The sequence below is a fragment of the Amphiprion ocellaris genome, chromosome 1 (assembly GCF_022539595.1).
Source record: "Amphiprion ocellaris isolate individual 3 ecotype Okinawa chromosome 1, ASM2253959v1, whole genome shotgun sequence".
Taxonomy (NCBI): domain Eukaryota; kingdom Metazoa; phylum Chordata; class Actinopteri; family Pomacentridae; genus Amphiprion; species Amphiprion ocellaris.
The window spans coordinates 43,398,558-43,417,580 of NC_072766.1; the positions used below are offsets into that span (position 1 = coordinate 43,398,558).

Consider the following 19,023-nt stretch of genomic DNA (forward strand, 5'->3'; position numbering starts at 1 on the left):
CTGATCCTGATAATGTGAGCTAGAGTGACATTCAATCAAGAACGATGGAAAATAGAAGAGAGGACATAGCTTTGCTCTACTCACGTATGTTTGAGAGTTTTTGATCCTAATAAACAGGTTTGTGAATCCTGATCCAAAGCAGCAGAATATTTACTGATGTTCTGCTGCTCCACACTAACCTCCTCTGTTAGTTATCAGTTTTACCTTCATCTCCTCCTCTTCCTCCTCAGGATGACCTTCTGTGGAATCGGAGCCAACAAGTACGTTGAGGCCAACATCTCCCAGAAGTCTCGCACCACGGTGAAGTACACCATGAAGACTCTGGCCAGCATCGCAGAGACCATCATCTTCATCTTCCTGGGGATCTCAGCCGTGGACAAATCCAAGTGGGCCTGGGACACTGGCCTGGTGTCCTGCACCCTCGTCTTCATCTTTGTCTTCAGAGCCGTTGGTCAGTCGCTGCTCCTGGACTCAGTCTGGGCTCTTATGACTGACAATAATAACAACAACAACAACAACAATAATAATAATAATAATAATAACTTTACGTAAAATCACCTCAGTAAATAAAGAAACATAATGAGAAATTCCTGGTAGATACTGACCTCCAGCAGAAGGAACAGAACTCCTGGTAACTGGAACGCAGTCAAGGTGAATGAAGTATTATTAGTAAAGAAATATAATCCTCTTACTGACATGTTTACTACAAACGGGGATTATTAGCAGGATTACACCTTCAGAATTCATTTTTGACTCTCAGCTATAAGCAGCTTCTGTGCATTTTTGTGGGTTTGTAGGAATTATGCCCCACAAACATGACAGAAAACACTCCAGACCTGGTGTTAAGGGAATAAAGAAATGAAGCTGCAGGACTTTAATCCTGTGATAGTAACAGTAAGTTACTGACTACTGTTTAACAGGTAGGGATGTCCTGAACATGTTTATTTAACCTCAGTTTGATCCCAGTTATTTAATCATTAGTCTCTGCTGATTTTGAGGCATTTTCTTGTAGATCAGCTGTAGTTCCTGGTTGTTCAAGCAGGTGGAGCCTCTTCCTGTTTAATCCTGCAGAGACCAGAGGAGGTTAAAGCAGAGAGCATTGTGGGAGTTTAGCAGCAGCAGGCACCATGACAAAGACTAATGAGGAGGTTAATGACCTGAAATGTTCCACCTTTAAATTGAAGAAGCTTCAGTGGAAACCTAGAAACGTCTTCCAGAGAAGTCCGGCTGGTTTGTACTGAAGCTTCTACGATCATCAGGACCTGGATGAGTTTAGCTAGTGAATGGGCAGCATGACAGAGACTAATGAGGAGGTTAATGACCTCCAACCAGCATTAATGAGTTAAATTAATCTGGGATCAACTCTGATAGTGTCTCTAAATCCCAGTGACTCATTAAATCAAACATTTAGTTTGAACAATATCGTTAGTAACATCAGGTTGGACGTGTTTAACTCGATATTGATTGACAATACTGCAGTTATTAATAGAATTATTCAGACTTACAACAGCTGATAGCAGATATCAGCAGAGGTTCAGACTGTTGGGAGAGATGGATTTATAGCTCTTTGAAGAGAGCTGGATCTTCAGGAGCCATTCAAACAACTGGCTCATTGGCCAACATCACGTCTCTACTCAGATCAGGATGGTGTTTCAGTGGAATCTGTTCCTTCCTTCCTGACTCTAATAAACACGTCAGAGTGATGATTGATGTGAATAAATCAGCTTTGTCCTTCATTCTGAGAGCTAATCTTACTGAGCAGATTTAAAGGTCAGATCAGACACAAGAAAACCTGGTTTCAGTCTTTCAGCCTGTTTTCTCTTCCAACTGGAGAAACTCTGTATTTAACCACATCAGGGACAGAGTTAAGGAACAAGGAACCATCAGGAAGTTCTGGTGAAAACACAGATCTACCTGATTTAACTTTAACCTCCAGCAAAGTCAGAGCTGCTCTGCTCCTAGAGCTCCAGGAAGACCTCAACCCTGAAGGTCTGAAACATCTCAGATGACCTGATAAAGTCCAACCAGAGGATCTTCACCTGGACTGAATCTGATCTAGAAATGATCTTTATCTGCTGAACTTTTCCACCCGTTAGTTCATAATGAACAGAAACCATCCTCCTGTCAGTCAGCAGCTCTGTGACACTGATTCAGTTCAACATCTGACCTCCAGGTGTGATTGGTCAGACCTGGGTCCTGAACCGTTTCCGCCTCGTCCCACTGGATAAGATCGACCAGGTGGTGATGTCGTACGGTGGCCTGCGGGGGGCGGTGGCGTTCGCCCTGGTGGTGCTGCTGGACGGAGAACAGGTCAAAGCCAAAGACTACTTTGTCGCCACGACGATCGTGGTGGTGTTCTTCACCGTCATGTTCCAGGTAGGAAGGAAACATCTGAACACTGAAACACTGTTGTGGGAGGAGCCTAAAACACTGCAGTGGGAGGAGCCTAAAATAATGCAGTGGGAGGAACCTAAAATACTGTAGTGGGAGGAGCCTAAAATACTGTAGTGTGAGGGGCCGACCTCCTACAGATGTTTCAGCATCAACACCTGGAAGCAGTTTGAATGAGTTCTTAGATCACAGAGGAACAGTTTCATGTGAGGTTCAGAGTTTCTCCTGCAGACAGCAAAGACTTTTAGAATATTCACATGTTGGAACAGGGGTCTTTCTGCATGGAGTCTCCATGTTCTCCCTGCTGGGTTCTCCAGGTTCTCCAGCTTCCTCCCACAGTCCAAAAATATGCTGAGGTTAACTGGTGATTCTAAATTGCCCGTAGGTGTGAATGTGAGTGTGATTGTTTGTCTCTGTGTAGCCCTGTGATAGACTGTTACCTGTCCAGGTGTCCCCTGCCTTCACCCTCAGTCAGCTAGACTCCACCCCCATGATCCTAATGAGGATGGATGGATAGGTGGATGGTGGATGATGGATGGATCATGGATGGATGATGGATGGATGGATGGATGGACTGACTAAAAGACTACAGGAATGAATAATCCAGGAAGTGACATCATCAGATGTTCTGCTGCTTCCTAGAGGAACTTGGTGTAAATGTGGATGAGTTCTCCTTCAGTTCTGGTTTCTGTAGAATGAACAGCTGAATGGTGGAGGATGGAGCTGATCTGAGTCTGTTAGAGTTTAGATGTGGAGATGTTTGTGGACAGACCTGATGGATGTTCTGAGCTTTAACCCCAGTAGAATCAAATGAAGTTACCAGGAGGCTGCTAAAATGAAACTCTTATTTAGGTGTGAATGTTTCCTGTGGTCTGGTCGTAGTTCAGGTTGAGTCTGAGCGGCGCCCCCTACTGGCTGCTCAGCTGCTGTGTTCAATGGAGGATCTAGAACCTCCACAGACCAATGTTTCCTGAGGCTCCTCATGAATCAGAGTATTTACATCCAGACCTATAAACAGACTCTAAATCTGTCTGATCTGGGTTCATGTCGGGGCTGAAGCCTCTGATTGGTTCTCAGCTTCTACTATCCCATCATGAATCTCAGACGTCAGCAGAGGGAGATGATTCCCACAAACTCTCTGATTTATCGTCCTAAAGAACAGCCGCTTCCTTTTCTGCTGCTTCAGTCAAAGTTTCTGCAGGTTCCTCTGCTGAGGTTCACTGAGAACATCATGGAAACACAAATACCTCAGACTTATCTTTGATTATCAGCAGCTCACTATTCTATAAATTCTGCGGTCAGGTTAATAAAGTATAAATGATGTAAACTAAACTCAGACGCTGCAGAATGTTTATTCTGAGCTGCAGCTTTGGACGGTCTGATGTTGGGATTCTGATTGAAGTCCTCCAACCTGTCAGGTGAAGGTCTCACTGAGATGAACCTGGTGGGGAAGTGTCTGTGGTCAGAAGCATCAGGATGTGATGATGTTCTTCTTGTTCCTCCTTCAGGGTTTGACCATCAAACCTCTGGTGAAGTGGCTCAAAGTTCCTCGATCCACCAGCAGGAAGCCCACCATCAACGAGGAGATCCACGAGAGGGTAACACTACTGCTGCTGCATAATATGCATAATATGTAGTGTAAATACTAGAACACAGTATATTATGTAGCATAAATACTAGAACACAGTAAAATATGTTAGTATAAATACTAGAACACAGTAAAATATGTAGCATAAATACTAGAATACAGTAAAATATGTTAGTATAAATACTAGAACACAGTATATTATGTAGTATAAATACTAGAACACAGTAAAATATGTAGCATAAATACTAGAACACAGTAAAATATGTTAGTATAAATACTAGAACACAGTATAATATGTAGTATAAGTACTAGAACACAGTATATTATGTAGTATAAATACTAGAACACAGTAAAATATGTAGCATAAATACTAGAACACAGTAAAATATGTTAGTATAAATACTAGAACACAGTATAATATGTAGCATAAATACTAGAATACAGTAAAATATGTTAGTATAAATACTAGAACACAGTATATTATGTAGTATAAATACTAGAACACAGTAAAATATGTAGCATAAATACTAGAACACAGTAAAATATGTTAGTATAAATACTAGAACACAGTATAATATGTAGTATAAGTACTAGAACACAGTATATTATGTAGTATAAATACTAGAACACAGTAAAATATGTTAGTATAAATACTAGAACACAGTATAATATGTAGTATAAGTACTAGAACACAGTATATTATGTAGCATAAATACTAGAACACAGTAAAATATGTTAGCATAAATACTAGAACACAGTAAAATATGTTAGTATAAATACTAGAACACAGTATAATATGTAGTATAAATACTAGAACACAGTATAATATGTAGTATAAATACTAGAACACAGTAAAATATGTAGTATAAATACTAGAACACAGTAAAATAAGTACTATAAATACTAGAACACAGTATAATATGTAGTATAAGTACTAGAACACAGTATATTATGTAGCATAAATACTAGAACACAGTAAAATATGTTAGTATAAATACTAGAACACAGTAAAATATGTTAGTATAAATACTAGAACACAGTATAATATGTAGTATAAATACTAGAACACAGTATATTATGTAGTATAAATACTAGAACACAGTAAAATATGTAGTATAAATACTAGAACACAGTAAAATAAGTACTATAAATACTAGAACACAGTATAATATGTAGTATAAGTACTAGAACACAGTATATTATGTAGCATAAATACTAGAACACAGTAAAATATGTTAGTATAAATACTAGAACACAGTAAAATATGTTAGTATAAATACTAGAACACAATATAATATGTAGTATAAATACTAGAACACAGTAAAATATGTAGCATAAATACTAGAACACAGTAAAATATGTTAGTATAAATACTAGAACACAGTATAATATGTAGTATAAATACTAGAACACAGTAAAATATGTAGCATAAATACTAGAACACAGTAAAATATGTTAGTATAAATACTAGAACACAGTATAATATGTAGTATAAGTACTAGAACACAGTATATTATGTAGCATAAATACTAGAACACAGTAAAATATGTTAGTATAAATACTAGAACACAGTATAATATGTAGTATAAATACTAGAACACAGTATAATATGTAGCATAAATACTAGAACACAGTAAAATATGTTAGTATAAATACTAGAACACAGTAAAATATGTTAGTATAAATACTAGAACACAGTATAATATGTAGCATAAATACTAGAACACAGTAAAATATGTTAGTATAAATACTAGAACACAGTAAAATATGTTAGTATAAATACTAGAACACAGTATAATATGTAGTATAAATACTAGAACACAGTATAGTATGTAGTATAAATACTAGAACACAGTAAAATATGTAGTATAAATACTAGAACACAGTAAAATAAGTACTATAAATACTAGAACACAGTATAATATGTAGTATAAGTACTAGAACACAGTGTATTATGTAGCATAAATACTGGAACACAGTAAAATATGTTAGTATAAATACTAGAACACAGTATAATATGTAGTATAAATACTAGAACACAGTAAAATATGTAGCATAAATACTAGAACACAGTAAAATATGTTAGTATAAATACTAGAACACAGTATAATATGTAGTATAAGTACTAGAACACAGTATATTATGTAGCATAAATACTAGAACACAGTAAAATATGTTAGTATAAATACTAGAACACAGTATAATATGTAGTATAAATACTAGAACACAGTATAATATGTTAGTATAAATACTAGAACACAGTATAATATGTTAGTATAAATACTAGAACACAGTATAATATGTAGTATAAGTACTAGAACACAGTATATTATGTAGCATAAATACTAGAACACAGTAAAATATGTTAGTATAAATACTAGAACACAGTATAATATGTAGTATAAATACTAGAACACAGTATAATATGTAGCATAAATACTAGAACACAGTAAAATATGTTAGTATAAATACTAGAACACAGTATAATATGTAGCATAAATACTAGAACACAGTAAAATATGTTAGTATAAATACTAGAACACAGTATAATATGTTAGCATAAATACTAGAACACAGTAAAATATGTTAGTATAAATACTAGAACACAGTAAAATATGTAGTATAAATACTAGAACACAGTATAATATGTTAGTATAAATACTAGAACACAGTATAATATGTAGTATAAGTACTGATCAGAGTCTGTGTGTTTTCAGGCCTTCGACCACATCCTGACTGCAGTGGAGGACATCGCAGGACTGCAGGGATACCACCACTGGAGGGACAAGTGAGTCCACTACGGCAACACAATGTTGCAACGTTACAACAGTGTTACAACAGTGTTACAACATTAAAATAATGTTACAACATTACAGCAACGTTACAACAACATTACAGCAACATTACTACAATGTTACAACAATGTTACAACAATGTTAGAACAGCGTTACGACGTTCCCGTACCTGAAGATCTGTCTGTGTTCCAGGTGGGAGCAGTTTGATAAAAACTACCTGAGTAAACTGCTGCTCAGGAAGTCTGTCTACAGGAAGAGTGAACTGTGGGAGGCCTATCAGAAGATCAACATCAGGGACGCCATCAGCGTCATCGACCAGGTGAGACATCGACCAGGTGAGACATCCACCAGGTGGAGCAGTCAGTCAGTTGGTTGAACAGCTCCAGATGAGAACTTCTCCAGCTGTCTGAGGAGCATCACTGATACGATGGTTTCCACACAATATCATCTTTTAACGTTATATTAATATATCTTTATACATTTTTATGTGAATAGTTTTGAACAATCTAAGGGTGCTTTCACACCTGTTAGTCCGCTAGAGTGGTTCGTTTGGACCCAAAAGTTGTTACAATGTTGCTATTTTCAACTGGTTCGGTTCGCATTCACACCAGTGTTTTCGCAGTTGAACCTACTCCAATTAATGTTATATCTCCCCCCAGTCGTTTTGCGGCGCTGTTTACAAAACAAGGCGTTTAAGTTTGTCCCCTGTTCATCGTAAACGCAGAGTCTCGATCAAACTCGTGTGGAGAATGTGGTTTAGCTAGCGCGAGTTTTTTTGCGCCTCCCAAAATTCCCTGTGCAGGTTGCTACGGAAGCTCCCGTAGACCAAAAAGTCTGCTGCGCCATCAAGCCGGTCCGAATGGAGACAGGTTTGTGTTCTCACCAGGAGCGAACCGAACTGGAGTTCACACAGAAGCGGACCGAGACCACCTCCCGGAAGTGGTCTCGGTGCGGTTCGTTAGTCCGAACCAAAAAAATCTGGTATGCTTTCACATCAGCCCAAACGAACCGTACTTGCAGGTGTACTTGCAGCAGACTAAAAGACGTAGGTGTGAAAGCACCCTAAGAAGATTTTTGAATGTGTAAATATTATTTGGACATTTTAAGGATATTTTCAAGTGTTTTATTAAGAATTAGGCTCATGTGTGTCTGTCTGTCTGTCTGTCTGTCTGTCTGTGTCTGTGGGTGTGTCTGTGAGTGTGTGTGTGTGTGTGTGTGTGTGTGTGTGTGTGTGTGTGTGTGTGTGTCTGTGTGTGTCTGTGTGTGTGTGTGTGTGTGTGTGTGTGTGTGTGTGTGTGTGTGTGTGTCTGTGTGTGTGTGTGTGTGTGTGTGTGTGTGTGTGTGTGTGTGTGTCTGTGTCTGTGTGTCTGTGTCTGTGTCTGTGTGTGTGTGTTCAGGGTGGTAACGTCCTGACTTCAGCCAGACTTTCTCTTCCTTCGATGGCCAGCAGAGCTTCGTTTCCTGAAGTGACCAACGTCACCAACTACCTGTGAGTCACACACCTGGAAATACTTCAACAACATCTGTGGTTTATCGTGATCTAGAAGAACATGAGAGGAACCAACCAGAGCTAATTTAGCAGTGTGCCGTTAGCTGTAAAACAGACAGATGCTGCTATTAGCATCATGCTAACTGTGTGTTTCAGGCGTGAGAACGGCAGCGGAGTGTGTTTGGACCTCCAGGTCATAGATAACGTTCCTGGAGGTAAAGTGGAGGAGGACACAGAGACACATCATGTCCTCGCCGGGAACCTGTACAAGCCCAGGAGACGGGTAATGTTCCACCCAGAACGTCAAGGTGTTCTCTGGAGGTTCTGTAGGGGGAGCTAGAAGGTTACCTTAGAGGTTCTAGTCTCCTTATGCTATGTTTACCTGTCTTCAGAGATGTTCTAGGGTTCTTAAGGGACGTTTAGAGGTCTTCAAAGATGTTCTAGGGTTCTTAAGGGACATTTAGGAATCTCCAAAGATGTACTAGTGTTCTTAAAGGACATTTAGGGAGCTTCAGAGATGTTCTACGGTCCTGGAAAACTGTTTACGGATCTTTGAAAAGTTGTTCTTATTTGTTCTAAGGCCCCCCAAATCACCTTAAAGGTTGTTGTTGAAGATGTTCTAGAGTCCTTAAAGGATGTTCAGCATTTCTTGAACATGTTCTGCTTATAACATGTTTAGGGTTCCTCGAAGATGTTCTGGGGTTCTTAAAGGATGTTTAGATGTTGTCAAAGATGCTTTGGGGTCCTTAAAGGCCATGTAGGGTTCTTTGAAGATGTGGTGAGAACTCTGAAGGTTCCTTAAAGGCTGTGTAGAGGCCGTTGAAAATGTTCTCTGGTCTTGAAAGGCTATTTAAGGGTCCTCAAACATCTTCTAGAACCCTTAAATGATGTTAATGTGTTCTTGAATTTCTTCCGGGGTTCATCAGGACTGTTTTGAGGTTTTCAAAGATGCTCGATGGTTCTTCTGTTTTGGGGTCTTCATAGATGTTCTAGAGTCCTTCATAGCTATTTATTTGTCCTTGAAGATGTTCTAAAGTCCTTTCACAGATTCCTGAGATGCTTGGATGAAAGTTAGATCATTTTAGAAGTTCCAGCAGGTGTTTTTGATGGACCTGAGTGGTTCCTGATGAAATGTTCTGTTCTGTGTTGGTTCTGATGATGTTCTCTGCTGTCCAGTATCAGTCCCACTACAGCCGACACTTCATTCCTCTGGGGGAGAAGGAACGTCAGGACCGGGAGGTGTTTCAGAGGAACATGAAGAGCCGCATGGAGACCTTCAAATCTACCCGACACAAGAGGCACAAGAAGGAACGGAGCCTGAAGAAGGTAAGAAGGTTCTCATTACCCATCGAGAACATGTTCCAGCTGCTGGCAATAACCTGAAGATGTTCCACAAAGAATTCAGCAGCAGACAGAAGAAACGTCCAGCAGATCAGTTTATCTATAGAAGAACCTGAAGGAAGGTGGTTCCAGGATTCAGTGTCTGATGTTCCTTCTTCTCTACACTGGCTCTATGGTTCTGAGGATGGAGCTCTGGTTTTAGACCAGTTCTGGTTTTAGACCAGTACTGGACTGGTTTGGAACTGGTTGTAAACTTGGTCTCAGACTGGTTCTGAGCTGGTCTCAGACTGGTTCTAAGCTCGTGTCAGACTGGTTTCAGACAGGTTTCAGACTGGTTTTGAGCTGGTTTCAGACTGGTTTCAGACTGGTTCTAAGCTGGTTTCAGACTGCTTCTAAGCTGGTTTCAGACTGGTTCTAAGATGGTTTCAGACTGGTTGTAAGCTGGTTTCAGGGTGGTTTCAGACTGGTTCTAAGCTGGTTTTAGACTAGTTCTAAGCTGGTTTCAGACTGGTTCTAAGCTAGTTTCAGACTGGTTCTAAGCTAGTTTCAGGCTGGTTCTAAGCTAGTTTGACTGGTTGTAAGCTGGTTTCAGACTGGTTTAAGACTGGTTCTAACCTGGTTTCAGAGTGGTTTCAGACTGGTTCTAAGCTGGTTTCAGACTAGTTCTAAGCTGGTTTCAGACTGGTTGTAAGCTAGTTTCAGACTGGTTGTACGCTGGTTTCAGACTGGTTCTAAGCTGGTTTCAGAGTGGTTCTAAGCTAGTTTCAGACTGGTTCTAAGCTGGTTTGAGACTGGTTCTAAGCTGGTTTCAGACTAGTTCTAAGCTAGTTTCAGACTGGTTTCTAAGCTAGTTTGACTGGTTGTAAGCTGGTTTCAGACTGGTTCTAAGCTAGTTTCAGACTGGTTCTAAGCTGGTTTTTGTGGCTCCTTGGAGACTGTGGTCCAGCTCTGACTGGATGTTCTGCCTCCTGGTGCTGATGGACAAGTATCAAGGAAACCTGATAGCATTTCTCTGTCAGGCTGAATCAAAGCAGAATTAAAGCTGAAAGAGAAACTCCACGAACACGTTTGTTACCATAGAAACAGAAACTAATGAGGTTTTATTGAAGCTGTTTAACTGATGAGTGTTGTGAAGATAGAAACATTATCAGGAGATGATGTGCTGCTTAGTGACCCATCAGGTTAGTAATCACCTAGAAAGACAGGAAGTTAATGGCTTGTTGGGATAATTAACTGGATTCACCAGAGAAATGAGGCTGAGGAGGAGCTGATGGTTTATTTCAGAAGCTGTTTGTCCAAATACAGGCTGCTCTGTTTAGAGAAAGACTTCCTGTTTAAAATCCAGCCTTTAACGTGAGGATTTATTCTCTGTAGTGAAGTGGTCTCTGAGTGACCCGTTCAGGATGTCTGAGGTTCTGGAGCTGCAGTTGGATTCTACCGCTGAGTCCAGTCATTCATTTGGTTTATTTATGCAGCAGAAACAGGAAGTAGAGAACCAGTTACAGTAACTGAAAGCTCCATAAAAACTGAAAATTCAGTAGTACTAAAATGACTGTGCAGCTGTTTTCACACAGGATCTGACTGAACCACAGCTGGACCAACAGAAATACAGATGTTTTACAAACTAAAGCAAACATCTGACCTCAACAATAAGTTGAATCCTGACAGAACGAATCCAGTTTATTTCTGCAGCATGTTTAAAACCTTCAGAGCTGAACAAAGTGAAATAACAGGACGACAGTGTGGAGAACTGCACTGATGAATCCTTCTTTACTTGCTGCAGAAAGTCAGAAACCTCCTCAAACAAGTGGAATTACTTCCTTCTGAACTTCAGAAATTTAATTGGAATTGTGTTGTTTTCATGAGCTAATGTAAAACTTCGGAGCATGAATATAAATATGACTCAGAGTGGTGACTGTGATCCATCAACATCTGAAGCAGCTTCACCCTGAAACACAACAGAAACCTGGAAAAACACAATGATACACAACTTTAGTGTTTCCTCAGAGAGACTGAGAGGAAAACCAATAAAATACACGCAGCAGAAACAGAGAACAGAGGAGCAGGTTGTTGGAGATCCATCCAGTGTGGTGGAACATCTTCTAGTAGTTGGAGATCCATCCAGCATGGTGAAACATCTTCTAGTTGTTGGAGATCCATCCAGCATGGTGAAACATCTTCTAGTTGTTGGAGATCCATCCAGCATGGTGGAACATCTTCTAGTAGTTGGAGATCCATCCAGCATGGTGAAACATCTTCTACAGATGATGAGCAGAGGAGAGAGGAAAAGTCTGGAGATAGAAAAACATCTACAGGATGTGGAGATGGTTCAAGCTTCAGGAGAAACCAACTGGAGGTTCTGGAAGACATTTCTAGAAAGGTCTTCCAGAACCTCCAGCTGGTTTCTCCTGAAGCTTTGACTATCACCAGGACCTGGATGACTGAGAACCTCCACAGAAGTCTGAGGAGACAACATTAAACATGGTGGTTCAGGGTTTTACATTTTTCAAAAATAAATAAAGAGATTCTACTTTCTTCTAGTTTCCATATTTCTAACGGAGTCCTCCTCACAGAAGACATCTGAGTTCTCTGCTTCTTCATGTTGTTCTGGTTCCATCGTGGTACTTGATGTGCATTTATTAGATGGTACTGCAGCACTTTTACTGCAGTAGCTGCTCTGAGTACTTGATGGTTGGACCACTGAACGGCTTCATGCTGAACTGATGACTTTCTTCCATCTTTCTCTCCGCAGCGTCGAGGATCCGACGCCAAAGAGGAAGGCGGTGACAAACCGAGACGTAACGTCAGCTGGCAGGACAAAGGTGAGACACTGCTGGAGAGATCGGAGCAGAGCTGGTGCCAATAACTGATCAATCACCTGATCAACTGTTTAATCAATAATGATCAGAGAACACAGACTAGATCCCACTCTGGTAGCAGTTAGCTTAGTTTAGCATCAATCAGTCATCAGTCACCAGATGTTCTGGTTCTGGAACTCTCCTGCCTAATCTAGTTAATCTCCACCTACCGACTAGTTAGCCTCCACCTACCAGCTAGTTAGCCTCCACCTACCAGCTAGTTAGCCTCCACCTACCAGCTAGTTAACCTCCACCTCTGCTCAGATCCGGTGGTGGTTCCTGTGGAGTCAGATCCAGACCGAGCTGAACATTCAGACCCAGAAAAGGACGAAGACGTCGGCATCACCTTCGTAGCTCGTAAAGCCGAGACGCCCAAGGAACGGCCGAAATCAGGTGACATTCCAGTAACACAACAACACAATAACACAATAACACAACCACACAATAACACAATAATACAATAACACAACACAGTAACACCACAACACAACAACATTCACAGACACACAGTTGTGTTTTATATCACAAACCTCTAAATGTCCACCGGCTCCTCCTGGTGGAACAACCAGGTACTGCAGCTACAACATGAATGTTCTCCATCGGCTGCCCTGTTGGTTCATATATTATTGATGATTGATATTATTGATTATTGAACATGCTCAGTAAGCGTCTCCTCCTCCAGTTCCTGCAGCTCTGGACGGCACCCAGAGCCCTCCCCCCGGCCCCCCCTCCCCCACAGGTGGAGAGACTCACCTGCCGTGGAAAGGAGGCGTGGGGTCTCCGCCCCCCTGTGTGTCTGTGGAGGCCACTAAGATCATCCCGGTGGACCTTCAGCAGGCCTGGAACCAGAGCATCTCCTCCCTGGAGAGCATCTCCTCCCCCCCGGCCCCCGCCGAGCCCGTCCACCCCCGGGTCAGCGCCCTGTCCCGACTGGGTGCCACCCGGCCCGCCTCCTACACGCCGCCGGGCAGCGTGGCGGCAAGCTCCGCCTCCTACACGCCGCCGGGCAGCGTGGCGGGAAGTTCCGCTTCCATCGGGGCTCAGCTCTCTCAGGGCTCCTTCTGCTTCCCCGACGGGAGGAAGGACGAGGAGGACGAGGAGGAGGATGAGGGGGCGGAGCTACAGCCGCTGATGTCATCTCTGAGGCCCCCTGGGTCGCTGCCCCCGGCCCCGCCAGGCCCCGGCCCCGGCCCCGGCCACACCCCCGGCCGCGCCCCCGGCCCCGGCAGGAGGAGGAACCCCTGTGTGTACCTGAGGAGCCTGGTGACGGCGCCCCCATCTGGCAGCGGCGAGCCGCACAGCCGAGGCCCCACCCAGCTGTAACAGCCAATCAGAGGTCTGACAACAGGAAGCTGCAGAACCCTGATTTTCACAATAAAACCCCCAATGAGCTGGATGATTGATAAAGTTCCACCAAAATATGACTTCCTGTGCTGCAGTTGAACTAAACGCTCAGAGCTGCAGGTTAATAATGAATAAAATCAGTTGTACAGTTTAATTATCAGACGCTGTGATCTGAATGACAAACATCTGAGAGCAGAAACAACAGGAAGTAATAATCAGGAACAAAGATTCTTCAGCTCTGATATTAACAGAGAAGTGTTTTTAATGTTTAATACATTAAACTGGGTTCATATTCAGTGTACAGCTGTGGTTCCAGCTCAGTAGGGGTCGCTGTTGTAAAATAAGGATTCAGTAAAGCAGCTTCCTGTAAAGCAGCTCCACCAATCAGCAGCCGCCTCAGGCTGTCCAATAGGAAACCAGCTCAGCATCCGTTCTCCTGAGTGTCTCCGCCCACACGATGACAGGTCATCACCTGATCGATGGCCCCGCCTCTCTCTGACCATGTGGCTGCTGAGATCACCTCCTTCGTCCAATCACAGTTCAGATTGCAGGTCCTCTAGAACAGTCTGAACCTAGAACATGCAGCAGCTGTAAAAACCTCCAGAAAGTTTAAAAACTCAAAGAATCTTCAGATTTCCACCAAACTAAACATGGAGTCACTTCAGGAAGATCATCCACGTCTGAATGTCATCAGATTTCCTCTGAATCACTGTTTTCTTTTCCCTCCTGTCTGTGGCCCTTTGGTTAAAAACACAGCTGGCCACTCGTAGGAAGAGTTTAGAAACTAAACAACTAAACTAAACTGAAGTAATATTTGGATGATGTTCATTTTGTCGTTAACTGTCATAGGATAACGTTATTGCTTTTACACCGACAAATCAAAGTAAAGATGGTTTTACCTTAGCTGACATGTTTCAACAGCCTTCTTCAGAGCGTTATCTGACGTGTGCTGACGTGTCCTTTTTATCAGCTGATAAAAAACATCTTTTCTTTGATTTGTCGGTGTAAAAGAAATAACGTTATCCTATAAACTGAAGTAAGTTAACCCCTTGACGCCTGAATTTATTTAGAATTAAATACAAAACATTTTTTGTGTGTTTTTGCTTTCCAGTTGATGCTAAAATAAGTGGAGATTGTTAATTTATCTATTACACATAGAACAGATATATAATAATGATAACAGATATATAATAATTAGGTCCCACTCCGACCGGTCCTACCAGAAACCAGTTCTTTAAAAGGTTCCTTGGTATGTATTGAGTCTACACAAGCCGGTACTGGGGGAATGGATACGCTATCTGCAGTCTGAATGAAAGTGGTATGAAGATAATTCACAACAATAAGCGTCAAGGGGTTAAACTAAATTAAATCAGAATCAGCTTTATCAGCCCAGTCTGTGAGCAAACAGAGAATGTGACTCCAGTGAATCTGATCTCTCATTGAACAGGGATCAGAAAAAAACTACAAGTACTAAAAACAGGGTAAAAGTTGAGGAGAGAACAATAAAAATAAGAGCATATATACACCCTAAATATCCATAAATAGCAGCATTTACAGAGTGGCAGGGTCACTGAGCTAAACTCAACCATAAACTGAATGATTTCCTGCTCTGATCTCCGTCTTATATCGATCAAATCTACAATCAATACTCTAATCAAACAAAGAATGGATGGTATTAATCTGCTGCAGGAGGCTCTTGGATGGTCTGAGAGGAGGATTATTAGTTTTATCTTCATTTTATTATAACTTCCTCCATCCAAAGTTCTTCTCCAAACAGCTGAAACCACAGTGATCCATAAAACCATGAGTCAGTCCAGACCATAATAAAATGTATTGAACTCATATTAAATCACAGTATTTATGCTTAATAACCTCTAAATTAAAATGTGTTATTATTGAATCATGATGTTCGGTTTGAAAACATTAAAATGTCCTTTAATGATGCTCTTATGAAGAATATTGTGATTAATTTGTGCCAACAGCAGCTTCTAAAGGTCTGATTGTTTGTCGCCTGGAAGCTGCAGACTGTAGTAGATATGAGCCAGCAGGTGGCGCTGCAGCACTGATCATACCAGGATGTTCTGCCTTTACCCTGAGCTCCTAGAAGCTTCTCTGAGTATTTATTCCTATCCTGTCCGATCCTCAGTGTGTTTTGTAAAGCTGCAGGTGTGTAAATCTCCAGAGTAGTTTATTTTAAATGACCAAAGTGTAAAAACGAGCTTGAGAACATTTCTACCATCGAACTGCCTTCCTGTTGCTCTGCGTTTGTGTGTCTGTGTGTGTCTGTGTGTAGCTGGACAGCAGCTGCATTCCACCAGCACAACATGTTTGTGTGTCTTTAGGTTTCTGTCGTTTTGCCAAAGAATGTTTTTGCCTTAAAGTCTCTGCTGCTTTCAGGTCACTTCGTCCTGCAGCTGGACGGATTCTTTCAGCCTCCAAACACAAAACAGAAAACAGAAGCTGCTCTGAGCTCCAGCTGCAGCTCCTCACATGTTCACCCAGACATGAAGCTTCTCTGGTCACGTTGGTGGGAGCAAAACTTAGCTTCATGTTCAACTGGATCAGGATCATTTCACTTAAAATCTAAATTCCACCAGAACCTCCTGAGAACATCTGGTTCTTCAGCTCCAGTAACTTAATTAATGATCAGAGTTCTACCTTCATACTGGGAATATTTCCAGAGTTCCAGGTCCTTGAAGTCCATAGAGGAGAACGTCCCCTGGAGAAAGTTCTAGAGTAGACCTACCAACAACTGTCCAGGTGTGGGTAGGTCTACTCTAGAACTTTCTCCAGGTGTGGGTAGGTCTACTCTAGAACTTTCTCCAGGTGTCAGTAGGTCTACTCTAGAACTTTCTCCAGGGGATTTTCTCCTTTCCTGTTTCCAGTCTTTAGGTTTAGTCTCACTTCGAACATTCCAGGTCCTTGAAGTCCATGGAGGTGGGTCCAGATTAATCACTTTTAATGAACTTTTTCCATCATTTCTGAGCCTCAGAACTTCATCAGTCCAGCAGATAGAACCATGACATTTAGGAGGAGAAACACATCTGAGTTCTGGTAGAAACTGACACCAGACCAGTTTAAATCCATCCAGGTGTCTCAGTCTGAACACTGAATCTGTTTTGCTCATTTTCCCTATAACCAGCCGTGACCATCAGTATTATGGGATGTATCATAGTTTGAACAGCAGTTTAAGTGATGTAAAATAAATGAAAAAAAGATGCAAATCAGAAAACAACCACAATGTGATGCAAAATGACCAACAGTGATGCAAAAAAGACACAGAAAGATGCCAAACAGCTGAAATGTGACACAAAATGACCAAAAGTAGTTTAAAATAACCAAAAATGATGTAAAATACCACAATTTAATCCACTCCAGGTGTCACAGACTGAACACTGAATCTGTTTTTGTTCTTTTTCTCTATTACCAGCTGTGATCATCAGTATTATGGGATGTATCCTAGTGTGAACAGTTTAGAAACCTAGAAACCATCGTTGGTACTCTGGACGTATTTCTGATTTAAAACCAGTCAGTATATCCCTTAAACAGGAGAATATGTGAGTTGTTGCAGTATGAAAGCTCGTTATCGCTGCTGTCTCTCCTCAGAAAACCTGCTGCTGCTGCTGCTTGTAGAAACGATCATCTGTGGAGAAACTTGAAGTTTCATCGTCTGTAAAACAACCTGCACAGTGTCCACTTCCTGTCTGTCTACCTGTGATTCAGGTCACCTGTGGAAAATCAAATGTAACCTTTCTGTCTCTGTGCCAAAAGTCTGTTTGCTTTAAAGAGTCAATAAATGTGACGTGCTTTTCTCAATGAACCGCTGCCTTTAGTGCTCCTTCACTGATGAAGTCATGGAGGTACTGAATCTACTGGACTTAACGGCATAATAATAATAATAATAATAATAATAATAATAATAATAATAATAATAATAATAATAATAATAATAATATCATTCTTATTATTATTATGAGTCGTATTATTATTGCCATCATTATTGCTATTATTTTTGTTATTATTATTACTATTATTACTATGACACCAGCCAATTAAATGGTTTTGGTCCACGGTGGTGTAATACCGCAGTGTGGCCGCAGGGCGGCGCTGCCGTGCGGATTCGTCGTTGTACCGTTATTCGGGTTAAACATGCCAACAGGTGAACAAGTGGACAAGTAAACGCCAAGCACCGGGACACAAACTCCGAGGGAAACTAACCGAATAACCGGGATTCCGCCAGTGGAGGACTCTTCCAGACAGCGGTGAGTTCAGACATACTCCCCCGGGCTGCGGCTCCTCCGGGGCGGCTGGGAGTTCGTCACCGCCCGTCTAGCATTAGCTGTTAGCTTAGCTGTTAGCACGGTGAGTCAGCAGTAACGGAGGAGCTGATGGCGGGAACACTTCTGTTAGTTCATAGTTGTGTTTGAAAGTTGAGCTACTACTAACCTGTTAGTTAACTGGTTAGTTAACCTGTGTGCTGGTATTTAGCGGCTGGTGGTGCTAGTTAAAGCTTGTTAGCATCTCCTGTTAGCTAACGGAAGCTAGTTTTATTCCCGCAATTATTTTCAGTTTAAACCTGTTCGGTCCTTAGTTAGCAGATTAACAGTTTACTGAGGAATTAACCAGCAGGGTAACCACTGAAGTTAGCTTAATAAAAACTGTTTTTTTTGTTTCCACAAATAAAATGAGGATTTAACCTGAAAGTGTTTAAACTGTAGATAATCTGGAATAATCTGGTTCAAATTAGATCAATCTGGGAGCAGCAGGTTCTCGATAAGATCCGGTTTGATCCGGTGTGGATGGTTAAAAATACTGGAGCTGCTCATTTTTGTGTTTTTTTTTCAATAGAAAATAGTCAAATAAATGTAAAATTCAGTTAAAATTCAGCATTAGTAGCTTTTGTTGGTTCATCTAGTTCATGTCAGTGGTGTTTGAATCCTGGTCTGATGTGGTCTGGGTGTCCCTTGTGTGTCCTCTCTGACAGAAGAAGGCTTTCAGAAGTCTAAAATTCAGTTTCAGCGGTCTGTAGGTAATCTGGGATAATCTAGTTTTAGTTGGAGTGTAAAAGGTTTTGATCCAGACCTGATCTAATGAGCTCTGGATGAAAAAAAAAATCTGAAAAAATGCCATATTTTGTGTTTTCTCAAAGAGGAAAAAGTTTTAACAAATTTAAAATAATGTTTTGAAGCAGGGGTGTCAAACTCATTCTAGTTCAGG

At 41.2% G+C, this 19,023-nt stretch overlaps 1 protein-coding gene across 1 annotated transcript in view; it reads left to right on the plus strand.

The window, feature by feature from the left end:
• The window catches only part of slc9a5 (solute carrier family 9 member A5), a 36,108-nt gene extending 18,482 nt beyond the window's left edge, over positions 1-17,626 (plus strand). The window contains exons 6-16 of the mRNA XM_055013513.1: positions 231-451; positions 2,174-2,376; positions 3,900-3,989; positions 6,697-6,767; positions 6,967-7,093; positions 8,172-8,263; positions 8,420-8,546; positions 9,440-9,589; positions 12,357-12,426; positions 12,727-12,855; positions 13,145-17,626. Coding sequence (XP_054869488.1) covers positions 231-451; positions 2,174-2,376; positions 3,900-3,989; positions 6,697-6,767; positions 6,967-7,093; positions 8,172-8,263; positions 8,420-8,546; positions 9,440-9,589; positions 12,357-12,426; positions 12,727-12,855; positions 13,145-13,785 — 1,921 coding nt within the window. The 3' untranslated portion in view covers positions 13,786-17,626. The remainder of the gene's footprint in view (positions 1-230; positions 452-2,173; positions 2,377-3,899; positions 3,990-6,696; positions 6,768-6,966; positions 7,094-8,171; positions 8,264-8,419; positions 8,547-9,439; positions 9,590-12,356; positions 12,427-12,726; positions 12,856-13,144) is intronic.
• Positions 17,627-19,023: the final 1,397 nt, after the last annotated feature.